Below are 14,796 nucleotides of genomic sequence, written 5' to 3' on the forward strand. Positions count from 1 at the left end.
AAAAGTGATGTGTTGCTGGTCGGCATATGGGGAATATCTGAAATCAAAATTTCGTTAAGTGTTAGCCAGTGGCATAAAAGCAAAGAACGAGAAAGAAAGTAACGTAACCACCCTTACCCTCGGGGCGCGCCGAGCTCAGACCACGCTGCAGGGCGTCCTCCCGCAGGAGCTCGGTCAGGTCGTTGCCCCTCCCGAGGGCTCGCACAGAGTCCAGGGTCCTCAGCTCCCTCCTGAGGGCTCGGAGAGCTTGTTGAGGGCCTTCAACCGAGGGTCCCCCATGTCGGGTCGAACCCCCAAGGCGCCTCGGACGCCAGGAAGAAAAACTTCCCCTTCCACTCATGAATCGAGGAAGGGGCACCCTGAAGAGTGACATACCGCCCCGAAAGGCGAAGTATAGCCACCCTGCGTCCGCCGGGTTCTTCTTTAACAAAAACACCGGCGGAAAAGCCTACCGAGATCGGGATCCCATGCCCGAGGCACAGGGACAAGAACCCGATTATGGTCCTCCACGAGTTCGGAGCCAACTGCGCCGGGACGAGCTGGTACTCGGCCAGCAGGTCGCTCACGAACTCGTGCAGGAAAACGCAGGCCAGCCCAAGTGTCTCGCGGTAGACCGCGATCCGACCTGGGGGCGGCTGCGTCACCCTGTCCCCGGCCCCGCAGTTTCAAGCGAAACCCGGGCTGGAAGAAGAACCGGGAGCGGATCACTCCAACTCCTCCCCCGACAGGCTCGACCCACTTCCTCAGGACCCAAACCCATTCCCACAGAAGAGCGAAATAAAATTAAAAGCGAGGATGAAAACTGGGGAGAAGAAGAAAGAGGAACCCTAGCAATCACAGGTAGGGACCTACTGGACATCGCCGGAAATCGCTCCGGGCACCAACGACGAAGTTCGGTTGAGGAAGAAAGCAAGGGAGAAGACAACGAAAATGAGAGCAGCCAAGTAAGACCTTTAGGGCAATTCAGGGGTTTATATAGACCCCCCTGACGGCCCAGATCAACGGGTCGGTCCCATCCCCCGATCGGGTTGCGCCACGTGTCGACCTCGGAAGCCGAGGCACCGTATTCACTCCGATTAATAAATCGGGTACGAAATCGAAGCGTTGTCCCATCGGATCTCGGGGCCTCATCATGGGTCCGCAAATCAAATCGTCTTGAGGAACGAGGGCGCCGCCCCGCTCCCCTCATTTAATAAGATCTGGGACACGTGGAGCCCGATGTGGCCTCCACCTCCCGGAATTATGATCCAGTAACACGAAATCGGAAGCGTCCGACCTTAGGTCGTGCCGCGTGTCCGCTTTAGACCCCGTAACGGCACACTCATTGATGAGCAAGGTCTCGATTACGGGATCGAGACACCGCCTCGACGAGCTCGAGGACCCCCATCATTAATCCCCGCAAAGCAATCTGGCGATTCAAGAGACGCCACCCCGCTTCAAGAAGCGTAATGATACGAGCTTCATCATAAGCTCGCTGGATAAAGCAACATCAGGGCGCCAAAGGGCGCAGGTTTCGCCATAAAAACTCCGAGAAGCGCAAGGGCGCGGACGAAATGCGCCCCCCCTAACTTTAATAATGGACTTTACTTCCTACGTCCGAGCCCACAAGCCGCTCAACTCCGGAAGTCGGGGGTAGTGTTGGGGGGAATAAGATTTTTTCCCCAAATGACGCAAATGCCCCTAAGAAAGCTGCAACAACCTCCGACCCTGGACGGCCGAAGTCGGCGTCCGACTCGGAACGCCCGACCTCAAGACGACCGACTCGAGACTCCGATCTGAGAAAACCCCGATGTTCGAGGTCTACTCTTGTCAACCACCTGCTGTACGGCCGTGCACCTCTGAGGTCCGGCGAGGACCATATCCTGACGCCCCTCTGGCATTTATTGCGCATGGCCGCTATAACCCTCGGCTACTACAATTAATGCGGATTCCGGCTTACTCACAATTAATGCGGATCTCCGGCTTACTCCACAATTAATGCGCGGGATCTCCGGCTTACTCCAAATAAATGCGGATCTCCGGCTTACTCCACAATAAATGCGGATCTCCGGTTACCCACATAATGCGGATCTCCGGCTTATCCACAATTAATGCGCATGGCTCCTGTCATCTACGGACCCTCAGCTTCCACGGCAAATTTAGCCCAGCAGAGTCTAGTCGACTATGATAAGTCTCTGATCTCGGCCATACCTCCGACATCAATGCAATAATTCGCCTGGTAGCGTGCTAGTTCGGGTTGTACGACGCCCTCACCGCCGACATCAATGCAATAATCGCCTGGTAGCGTGCTAGTTCGGGTTGTACGACGCCCTCACCGCCGACATCAGTGCAATGATTCGCCTGACCGTGCGCCGACCTGAACGACATGCCGAACCGTACTACGGCTTCGCCCTGTTACATCGCAGGTAAACCGACCCCCGCCTATAAAAGGGAGCCTTGGCCTCTCAGGAGGGGGTTGGAAGATGGATACAACTCTACAGACACTGTTTATCTCTCTTTTCACACTATTTGCCCCTCCCTGACTGAGCGTCGGAGGGCCGGCGCCGGAAAACCCGGCCACCGGTTCGTGTGCAGGCACCCAGACGGAGGACGCCACCAGCTGACGGATCGCCGCCTCACCACGAGGACCAGCTGGCTCCTTCTCTCCGACCACACCAGACGGAGGACGCCGCCCGCCGACCGGTCGCCGCCCCGCCGTGGTGACTCGCCGCTCCCTCTCCCTCGACCGAAGATTGCCCCCGGGTCCAATTTCCAGCAACAACCTGCACTCTGAAAAAGAAAAAGAGGAAGAGGTTGTGAGCTTTACAGCCTAGTAAGAATCCCCACACTTCCACACCAACACAATAATAATATTATAAATTTAAAAATGTAAGAAATTATTATACACACTAGGAAATTACAAATCAGCTATCAATAAGGCTCGAATAATTAATATAAATTTATACATAAAAAATCAATAGAAATCCAGCTACTTAAGAGTGATATATCATACGAATCTCATAAATCTTGATTAGTGTTTTCAATGCTTTTCATTCCATTCCTTTTTAATTTGATCCGGATAAATTATCTTTTCAACTTTAGACCAAATCTTGGTCATATTTTTCAGCCTATGATAGAACCTTCCAAGGTGTCATATTTCCAGCCTGTGATGGGGCTTGCTATAGTTTCGCATTTCCGGCTTGTAATGGACTTACCAAAGTATCACATTTCCAACTTGTGACGAAGCTTGCATAGTAACGAGATAAGCCAAAAATTCTTGTTTTATTCAATCCAATTCACATCCACACATCAATTCCTTTTTATTTTTCGCCTTTAGGCTAACCACGATCACGTTTTCCACCGTGACAGGGCAATCAATGTAACATGGTTAGTCTAGAGCACCACATCTATTAACCCGAGTTATGCAAGTGTAAGTTATGCCCATATATGCATCCATCATACTCTCAATCACAGACATACATGATCAGAATATGATTTGATACAGAAACCATCATAAAACTATTCTTACTTCTTACTTATCTAGATTATTAACATATCATACATATATAGGTACAAAAATATCTATATCATACAGGTCAGTATATAAGGATTCTTATCTTTTTACTGACAGTCCAAATAGACTAATACTTGCCCGCACCCCGATCAACGAACCAGGGTGCGCAGAACCCTGCTCAATGTCCTCTTGCCCAGAAAATTGTTCTCCTACAGAACCACATCAATATCAAAAACATTCGAGGTATCCGACAATTCCAGAATTCTCAACTAGTACACTAAAGGGTCTATCACATAGTAATCCTCAAACTACCACCCAATCATTTTAATCAAGAATTTCTTCGAATCGACTAGAGAAACCCGAAAACTCGGGACCTATCATACGGCTGCATAACGTCGACTTGAAACCTTTTCCTATAGCTACATAATGCCGACCCGAGACCAATACCGACTCGAAGCTCCAGGTCACAACACTAGCTAGAACCACTCTAAGGGTCAGCCCGATTTGACAAAGTACCTAGACCCGTCACTGGTCCACTAAAACATGTAGAAAAAGAATGAGTAGAGAGAGATAGAGTGATTAAAGAGAGAAAAATTAGAGAGAGAAATAATTCAGGTAGAAAGAGAAACAAGAGAGAAAAGACAGAAAAGTAGAGAGAGAAGACACCAATGCCTTCTTCCTCTTCTCAAAATAGGGGAGACTCTCTCTCCATTGCTTCTTCTCAAACCGAGCGATGGAGAGAGAGAGAACGGAGATTGCTCGGGTGAAGGCTTTGGAGGGAGAGAGCCCTCTCTTTATAGAGGAGCTCTATGGTTCCGGCGGCCCTAGGACTCCGACTCCTAGTTGGAAAAGGTGGAAGGAGAAGAAGACTCCAATCGGAGTCTCTTCTCTCTTGCTCTGCGCTATAGGGCACGATTTGCCCTAGGCTAGCCTCTTTTCGGGCCGGCTCGCAAGCCCAAAGGCTAGGCTGGATTAGGATGTGTTGCTACGGTATATGAATTTAGTAAATTTGATTTATTATTTAGAAACCTTTGCATTTTGGGCACTTAGAAACCAAATATAGCTTTGGTAGTGCATGTTGCCCATGTATACATAAAAAATAGCAGGATACAATGAGGTGTGCTTGTATAAGAATCCATCATTTCTTTGATGCAAGGTTCCCCATCGGTATCCCACATTTTTTACACTATTTCCCTTGCTTCGTCCCACATCAATCTCCCAGCATTGCAAATATTTTAGACACCATAGCACAAGAGCCGAACCACTGAGCTGAAACTAATAATAAGAATTTTTAATGGACCCCACTTGCACGGTCTCGGGCTCTTGGATGGTTGTCGGTAGCTGTAAAGGTTGGATTCTTTTCTGCTCCCTCCTCTGAAGAACTTTTCCACCATGAGTGCATTGACAAATGGGAGCCAGAGGCTCAAAGCCACACACGGTGATTTGTGTTTTAAAAGTGTGCAGTAATGGCAGACCTAAAGGCCGATGGAGCCAATTCCAAGACCTCTCTCAACTAAGAGATGCCAGGCTGGGAGGCTTGGGATGCCTCGCCTGACTTAGCTGAGAGCTTTGAAAAGAGGGAAAGAGAACAAATGGTCTGAGAGCATCCAATGCCAAAGATTGCAAATAGAAAGGGTTGGTCGAGCACTCTGTCACCAAGACCATCAGCTTAATTTATCAAGGTGGCTGGCTCAGAGGACAGGCGATTAGCTACCAGCTCTCATAATGGAACCACTCAATGTGAGGTTGGACCCACTTTAACTTGGTGACTCCACTTAGTTGTGTACCGAGTTGGTGGTACGTAGAGAAGGGCTGCGTGCTGCGTTCCAGATTGTCAGAGATGAATTAACGGGATCTTTTGAAGGGGGCACCCAACAGATGTCTGAGATGAAACATTACTTAAAATGTATGTGACTTTTTGGTGAAAAAATGCATTTGATTGTAAGCTAAATGCCTATGGAATGAAAAGGTCTTTAAATGTTTTAGAGAAAAAGCTGCTTAGAGCGCTTCGTGACTCGTTAAATTTTGATTTTTTGAATGTATTTATACTAAGTCATGTATGGATTATCCAGTTGCAAATAAAAAAAATCTTTTAAATTTTTGAAATATTTTTTTTGCCATATGGTTCACAATTAGTCGGTGCATCAATATCTTCCTTTTGCTATGAATTCTATAAATTAAGATGAATCAGAGGTACTCTTTTTCTTGCACAATGTCATGGGTCAAGAATTTTTATTTCTTCCATGTTGGTATAGCCAACGGAATAACGTAATTTTTGTTTTCTTGTTTTTTCTTCCTCGAGATGATGTCACTGAATAAATCTTTAATGAAGTGAGTGTCTGGCTTAGTGGTGCATAGCATTATAACCATTCAGAATGCTGTCCTATGTTCTACATAAGCTGCTATGATATACATATCTTGGCATGTAGGTTGGTGAATATATTAACCAATAAAAGATCAAATTTGGTAATGAACATGTTGTTAGTATGCATCAGCAAGAGATGCTCTGAACACAAAACGCCACATCAGAAGGATTGTTGTTTTTTATGGCATGCCCCTTTATAATATATTATCTACGAATTTGATTTAAACTCTCCCCATTTAATAAATTCAAGGAGAAGTTTGGTATGTCACAGTAGACGCTTTTATTTGAATGATTAGAGTAGATATATGCATTTAAAACACTATCAGGAAAGGGAAAAATTATTAGATTATCAACGTCTGAAAGAGAAATTATTAAGTATGGAAGAGAAGAAGGAAGTAGATTTTTACTCAAACTCCTTAATATGTTCATTTAGCTTACAACCATATATCATATGGTCTCTTGACGATTAAGAATCTGCCAAAAAGGAAGATCAGCTAACCGTCGTGCGAAGATCTGAAATCAGCAACAAAACTTTCTGAATTCCTCTACTAACCAATCCGTTACCAGTTTTTGCAAACTTACACCCACTTTCAAACATCGCGTTATAGACTATGATTCAAGGTTAGTTTTAGCTTATACTATCTCAGATGCTTTCCATAGTTTAACCACGAATAGCTAATAAAATTTTATTTCATTATCATTATGCACCTTGCTTATGCAGAACATGCTTGATTAATCTTCCAACCATGTTTTACTGAGAGGCTAAGCATTCATGTTAAAAGAAATTTGAACCAGATAAAAATCTTATTTTAAACTACAAGCATATAACATAATGATATAGGTTCTGGCAAAATATCATCTTTAGCTGTTTCAAGAAAATGGTGATGGAATAGTTCTGGAAAGGATCCAGGATTTACAGAGCCATCACAGCCAATACCAATTCTTGCCTAGACATATATATATATATATATATATTATATATATATATATTATATATATATATATATATAATGGGTAAGGTTGGTGCCCCAAGTAAAATCCATTTACCATTTAGGAAGGGAGGGAGAGGTACGTTAGAGCTATATGAATTGCCATTTTCAACTTAAAAAAAAAAAAAAAAAGAGAAAGGGAGGGAGAGGTGGCAAACCTAAAGCGTGTCATCAAAAACTTCTAAAACAAATTAAAGACTATACCAACGACTGGAGAACTAACTAGAAATTAGGAAATGACTTGCATAGATTTCTTTGTCTACCTGGAAAGCAGTCGTGCCACTTGGACTATTTATTTAAGACGGAAACATGGTGCCGTCCACGGTTCTAAAATAGCTCGATGACAGAAAGGCAGGATAAAGACAGGAGTTCTAGAAGCAGGGGTTGCTAAATTATATTGCTCAACCTCGATTCTTGTAACTATTAAAGCTCTTGCTTCGCCTTTGGATTCCTCCCGTCTCTGTGACGCGTCCGGAGAGCGCGGCCACGCACGGCTGATCCTCTCCTTGCATCAACTGATACCTCTAGTATGGGTCTCTCGTTACTTCGTCCACAAAGTTTGGATCTCGACCCAACGGGGTTTCTTAGGTTTTGCTCTTGACCTAGTCTTGACTCAATTCTTGCAACAGACCAACAGCATCATACCTTTGAGCAGTTCAAGCCAGGACTTACGACGGTCTTTACCTCTCTAGAGCTTATCCAGCCGGTAATCAAGAGTTTGAATAATTATATCCTACACGACGTGCACCATATGGCTATGCACGTTACCACTCATAGTCGCTCGTTCATCTGGACTCGTTCATCTGGACTCGTTCATCAAGTGTTCATCTCGATGCACCACTATAGGAGCAAACATACATTTGTGACCGGTGGCATGCACGGCCTCATGATGCAGGCGGTGCAGGATATAGTTTGCTCAAGACATGCCCCTAAATTTGTGGCCCAAGTAAAGATAGATTGAGCTGGCTTGCTGGACCTAGAATGCTACATAGAACCAAGTGGAATCACCCTAAAAGTAAAATATTCTGGAGCAAGTAGCATTTATAATCCAAATATTTCAAGCAAAATCTTAGATTGTGATTAACATATCAGTTGGAGGACAGGTCCAGAAGCGCAGTGGTACAACTTTTGATACGTAGAAACAGAAGCCGGAACACCACAACCGCCGACATCACGGGCCCGTTGATCTCAACCCACCAACCGACGGGCCCACTGGCTCGCTCGTTGGACCACCATCGCAATAGCTGCATGGCTTGACTCGTTACATAAAATTCCAGGCCAGCCGATCTTTTTGTTTCCCTACCAGCCTCACACTCGAATGAACAACTCTTTAAGAAGCAACGGTGCAACAAGGGATTGGACGGTTGTGGTAGAAGAAAGGAACAATCGGATGGCCCACACCAGCCCATGGGTTCTCATTTCATTTGGCAGGACCACCACATGCAATATGCCCTCACCAACCCTAGCCTCTGCAGCAAGGAATATCCGGCCTTCAAAGCCGAACCCCCTTTCTCTTTATTCCAGAAATCTCTAGTGGACAACTGACAGAGCCAAGTCTCTAATAATAACTAAATATATGTAAATGAAGTGTTCATTTCTTTACTCATACTACTACTCATGAAAAATTACAACTCATGGTGCACATCATTTATAGGCACAAACATTGAACTCATGTAGTAACTAACTGCTCCGCCGGGAGATTATTAGGATGAACCTAGCCACTTCCAATAGAAACAAGCGGAACGTTTTTGTCCTTGTAAGTACTTGTCTAAACCTGTTTTTTCCCAAACATAGGCCTGTTTAATCCTTGTGCACAGTTACTCAGCCTACATAGTTATCCCTGCAAGGAATTAAGCATAAAATGGACATCATAATGAAGAATCTATCGACAGGAATCAAACACAAAATGGCTGTCGATCTAAGTAGCTAAATTATTCCTGATCGACAGAGCCCAAATTAGTCCTCGAAAGAAGCTACAAACATAAACTGGAAACCAGCAAGAAGGTCCCTTCTGCCACCAAACGAAATCCAGAACGAGATGACACGGAAAACTCCTGCTACTTATATTTACCTTTTGGGCTACTTACTGCTAAAAAAATAATAAATATATATATATACACAAAATCCTCTCTAAGATGAAAGATAAATTATATTTACCTCTAATAATTTAGAAAATCTATACTTAGTCCCTCTAAATTTGTATTTATACAATACTTTAATCCACGTTACCTCAAATGGAATCCAACTTTAATATCAAAAAAGAATTTCAAAAATGATCCAAATAATCTAAAATGATATAGCAACCACTCAAGAACATAAACAAAATATGTGCATCTACCTTTCTATCGAGAAGCAATTTTGATTTTTTATATGAGATAAATAGTTTTATTAACACAACCATTAATTTAATTGAATGGAATGGAAGTGTGGGTTGTACGCATTACTGGATAAACCTAAACCTCGAAAAAAGTTATGTAATTTACTTTTTAAAAAAAAAAAGCCACTCCAAAAGCCAAAAAGCAACCCCCGAGCCTCACACCAAGCCTGGTTTCTTAATGATAGGAAGATGTAACCGCTAATTAAACAAAGTATTAGGAGATGGATGTCGCCATCACGACAAACTATCGAAGCCCGGCAAGAATAAGGAGAATGAGAGGGCCGAATACAGAGCATGGACACGAGTTAACAGAGGAAAAGGCACCCGGTCCCCATTCACTCCTTGGATGCGAAGTGCTCTCCTATGGAAAGCGAACCTTGCGGGCTGTCCCTAATAATGCAAGGATGACACGAATATTTCTTTAGCATATAAAATTTAAAACAGAAGACTTGGGAATGCAGATGGACATGATATGGAAGGTGGTAGAATGTTAGTGGAAATAATAGAAGAAATAAAAGCTTATAGCTTTATATCGATGTAAGCAAAGGCGAAGGAATAACTAGGAGAAAAATAGAGGGAGAAGTGGGCCAAGCAGAGGGTTACAGAGAAATGGGAAGGCGATGGTTTCGGGCGGTAGTTCACAAATCACAAGTCTGTTGCTGCCACTGAAACAAGGCCATGCCTCCACGATCCCAATCTCTCTGGCCAGAAAAGAGCCTCACCCCTTTCTCTCCGAGCCATTCTACTCACTTCTTGCCATGAAATTTTTAGCGGCACATCCTTGAAATCCTTCCTTAATTTAAAGCAGACGTCTACGACGCTACCCATGACTCCCACCTTTCTATCGCCTGCCAATAAAGTCCAGAAACCGGCGGTGCCTCCTTCCAGACCAAATCAAATCCCCGTGTCTTCTTTGTTCTTTCTATCAGCGCTTTAACAGTCGTGCGCTGCTGCTCAGTTCGATCCTTTCGCTGTTAATAAGTAGAAAAACCCGGCACCTGCCGGTGGGACAGATAAATAGTTGGAGGGAGAGAGGGAGTAGTAAAACAAATTGAATGTCTGTTCCTTTTATTTGTGGAGGCAACAACAATAGAATAAAATACAAATCACCTCGTAAAAGAAGAAAAAGGATGGTGGTAGTGAATGGTGAGGTCACCCAAAAAAAAAAAGGTAAAATTAAAAATAGAATATGGAAAATATAGAAAGTGGAAGAGGGGGTGGAGATGGTTGGAGCGGCAAAAAAAGGAAAAAAGGGTGGGGGATGATGATACGATAAGACGCCCGTTGAGGAGGGGTGAAAAAAATGGGGGTTTACAGCGAGGAGGCGGGGCCGTACAGGTCGTAAGGGGCCCAAAGGGCGTCGAGGGGGCACGGGCGGTTTGAGTCGAGCCGCACCCAGGGCTTGCCGCTGCCGCTCCAGTGGAGGAGGCTGACCGGTCCCGGGTGGAGGTCGCGACAGCTGCCCTTGACGTTATCACCGCCCAGCCCGTGCTGGTTCCACCTGTGCTCGATCGGCGCCACGTGTCCCGCGAACACCAAAAGGAACGGCGGCAGCGAGCCCAGCTCGTATATCCGGCCGCCCCAGCCGGCGCTCGCCCCGCCCTTCTGTACCTCCATCCACCTCACGATCCGCCGCGTGTACCCGAAGCGCCGCCAACGGACCAGATCGATGACCATCACACCCGTGTTGAAATAGCACGGCCGTCGGCCGGCGAACGTCCCGGCGAGTCGCGGGTCCGACCAGAAGCGCTCCGTGAAGTACTTGGTGAAGTTGGCGTGGCAGTACTCCGGCGCCCCCACCGTCCGCGACCCCAGGCTCGTCCTCCACAGCTTCGCGACGTCGTCGACCACCACAAGATCGGAATCCAGGTAGATCACCCGCCGCACGCACGGCTCCAGCATGTCGGCGAGGTAGTTCCTCGCGTAGTTGAGCGGCTGCTCCAACGCCTGCCGCACGGACGAGGAAATCAAGCCCCGGACCCTCTCCGGATCGAAGTAGTAGACCTTGAATCGGAGCCGGGGGAAGGCGGAGCGGACCAGGGTTTCGAGACTGGTATCGGAGACGAGGAAATGGAAGAAGACGTTCTCCGGGCAGAGAGCGTGCTGCAGGATGGAGTGGACGGCGGCGATGGAACCACGGAGGTAGTCCACGTCGAGGGTGATGGCGATGTGGACGAGGGATGGGTCACAAACGGTAGAGTCGTCGCCGAGGCCGCCGCATTCCTCCGCATTGCGGAATGGCGGGGCCTGGCGGAACGAGAAGCTGTCTCGGGCGCCACTGGCGTGGGTGCCGGCGGGGAAGCGGAGGTAGCCGTCGAGATTGGAGGATCGGATGGCCTCGGCGGGTGGGAAGGACTGGAGGGAGGGGGAGAGGACTACCATGACCGTGGCGGCGGAGAAGAAGCCGGAGATCCGCATGATCCAAAGCATCATGCAGCCGCCGTGGTCCCCGCCCTTCCGCCGCCGCCGCCGCCGCGTCTTGAAGTGGAATAGATCCGCGAAGCGGGAGAAGGCGGAGAGGAGGAGGAGGGCTAGGGTTCCCTTGAGGCCAGCCAGCTCGGAGTGCGGGGGCAAATGAGGGAAACCCCGGGGTGGAATCGCCCGATCGTGGAGGCTTCAGAGCTCGGATCCCTTGGGAGCGAAGCAATCGCCGACAGGAAAAGGTCGGTAGAAGAAAAGGGAGCGGGAATAATCCATAAGAAAAGATAGGAGAAGGAAGCGTGGAACCAGAGAGAAGGAAGAGGAGAGCAGAGCCCGGCTACGGTGAAACGATCCGGGGTCTCAGTTTCTCGCTTCCGCTTCCGCCGCCTCAGCTTTTCTCTAATCGATATTCTCTCTTGAAGGAAGCGGAGCGGCGGCAGCAGCAGCGAAAATGAGTAGCTTTCGCCCTTCTCCTTTTGCTTTTTCAACCTTAGAAATAAATGGCCCCGAATATTTCCCATCTATTACTTCGTTTTAAAATCTAGTACGCTGGTGCCAGTTTTAATTATTTATCATAATTATAGTTTTATTTTGTTGTTACCCACTAATAGAGTTTCTCACGGGTCCTAGTTGTCAGCCGCATTAATAAAGATCCTCGCGAGCCAAAGCGGCCCAGCTGGCTCCGACGAATCATAGACGTCTATTTCCCTAAAATGACGTTTTGACCCTCCTGTTCTGGATTTCGTTGTCCCTAAATCGCAAATATCTGATTCCGGCGACTCTTCCTGCTTAGCTTGCATGCTCTAGGGACAGGATGGTCCATTTGCTATCACATTGATGTATAGACCAAACATGAGACGGTCAGTGATTAATTAGTAGCCTGATAATTTGATTTTGTATTTTCTTGGTTAGTAGCCGGATTATACGAAATGACGAGATTGCCCCGTACAATTTGACGTCGGCGAGGTTGGACTTGCCTGCATTCTCCATCCGCTTCGCCGGAGCCGCTCGATGGGCGATGATGCGCATCGGAGCCGTGTGCTCTTGGACGGCCGCTGGGGCTTCCTAATCGGCGAGGTTGGACTTGCCTGCATTCTCCATCCGCTTCGCCGGAGCCGCTCGATGGGCGATGATGCGCATCGGAGCCGTGTGCTCTTGGACGGCCGCTGGGGCTTCCTAATCGCCGCGCGGTACCGATGTACGGCCCCGTCATCGCCGCAGCGTCGTGATCGTGTGTCCCCTGGGAACCGTGCTACCTCGAGATCCGTGCACGCCACCGTATGCCGTACTCCAGCTTGGCGACCACTTCGGGCGGTCTGGCGGGAACACTCGGTCCGTACTTCCAATTGTAAATAAATTCTGCAATTCCAACCAGATACTGCCACCTCTTCACACCCGCTTGATTTTTAAAGAATTGATATGTTGTTTCCTTGCAATTTGGTTTGTAGGGAATCCGCTTGCGAGCTGTCACGGGTTGGGACTCGTAAGGCCGAAAGAGGAGTGGAAGGCCTTTGAAGGATTGGGAATTCCGTGAGTCCTCGTGATGGGTGGCCGCACGTTGCCCATTACGTCCTTATCGACTAACAAAAATCCTGACCGCCGTTGAGGGGGTTGGGCTTCATATTTTGTCATATTTAATGTCTATTAAAAAAAAAATAAAAAATTAAATTAGGGTGGATTTTTTTTTCTAGGAATAAAGGTTTGTGACTAAAAAAATAAAAAAGAAAATCAAAATCAACCATCTAAAGAGAGACCTAAGTGCATCCTCTCTTCTTTCTCACGAGGCTTTACTTCTCATTCTCAAATTCTTGTCTTCTTTCTTATGAGGCTTTTCTTCGCATCCTAAAATTTATGACTCCTTCTAGAAATCTTCTTCTTTATAAATGCATCCAGACCATAGCATAGTGTTCGCCATGACCAAGTAATGTACTCTTAATGAAATAGTCATCTAGCATCTTAATATACATCTTCAAATAAATCGATACATAATTTTCAGAGCATGATGCTCACCAATAGATATTACATATCTTAAGGATGAAAGTAGATTGGATAATATCCATCTAGATCCGTTTTCGTATCTGAATCTTTCCGAATATGAATAGAAATTTGAGTAGCCGACTAATATCTGTATTCATACATCTTAGAGAAAAATAGATTTGGATATAGATGGACAACTATCCGATTAGTATCTAAATATCCTATTCCATTGGTAACCTTATTTAATTTTATATGGCACTCATGAACTGTTAAGGATAATAAATGGCCACATTAACATGCTATTATTTTTGTTTATCATTCACTTTTTAATATCTTTGATTATATGGTCATAAGGTTTAATTATCTAATTTATATTCTTATTTTCGGTATATGATCTGTATCTGTTTAAAACAAATATAGATATGAATTATTGCATCCGACTAACATCCGTATTCGTATCTATATTCGTAAAACAAAACAAATATTGTTATGGATATGCTAGTATCTGATTCGTATCCGATCCGATTCCAGCCCTAACATAGTTCGATGATATACCACTAGTAACATAGTTATTTAATATCCTAATATACATCTCTGGGCAAATCAATATAAAGTTTCAAAAATATTGTGTTTACTAATATATACTTATGGCTAGACAGTAGATACTTAGCAAAATAGTCATCCAACATTACAATATGCATCTCTAAATAAATTGATACACAATTTTTAAATTATAGTACTCACTAATGTATAAATATAGTCAGGTGATATACGCTTGTTGGCTTCTAAATATATATAGTCACCTTTTTTGATATACACCCAGTAGGGACCCATTCATACTTTTAGGTAAATTGTTACAAATTTTCAAAATATGATATTTATCAATATATAGTACACGGTCAGATAATGCACACCTAGCAAAGTAGTTATCCAGCATCTCAATACACACCTTCAAATAAATTGTACATTGTTTCTTGAACATAATATTGACCAGTACATACTATATAGCTAGATGATATATATTTAGCAAAATTATCATTCAGTATTTCCATACAAACTTTTAGATAAATCAATGCATATTTTTTAGAACGTGGTGCTTACCGATATACATTATATAATTAGATGATAAACACTCGTCGACTTTGTAAGCTTTTTTTTACGCTTGTTTTTTTTT

At 45.2% G+C, this 14,796-nt stretch overlaps 1 protein-coding gene across 1 annotated transcript; it reads right to left on the reverse strand.

Annotated features, from left to right (window-relative positions):
- Positions 1 to 10,263: 10,263 nt before the first annotated feature.
- Positions 10,264 to 12,230, reverse strand: LOC120105691 (probable galacturonosyltransferase-like 7). Its single transcript, XM_039118366.1, has one exon. It carries the CDS (start codon positions 11,655 to 11,657, stop codon positions 10,536 to 10,538), a length of 1,122 nt encoding a protein of 373 aa, XP_038974294.1. The 5' UTR covers positions 11,658 to 12,230; the 3' UTR covers positions 10,264 to 10,535.
- Positions 12,231 to 14,796: the final 2,566 nt, after the last annotated feature.

This window comes from Phoenix dactylifera, unplaced genomic scaffold (genome assembly GCF_009389715.1).
Source record: "Phoenix dactylifera cultivar Barhee BC4 unplaced genomic scaffold, palm_55x_up_171113_PBpolish2nd_filt_p 000343F, whole genome shotgun sequence".
Classification (NCBI taxonomy): domain Eukaryota; kingdom Viridiplantae; phylum Streptophyta; class Magnoliopsida; order Arecales; family Arecaceae; genus Phoenix; species Phoenix dactylifera.

Bases quoted from the DNA above. Each gene is read 5' to 3' on its own strand.
- LOC120105691 (XM_039118366.1), bottom strand. From the start codon at position 11,657: ATGATGCTTTGGATCATGCGGATCTCCGGCTTCTTCTCCGCCGCCACG.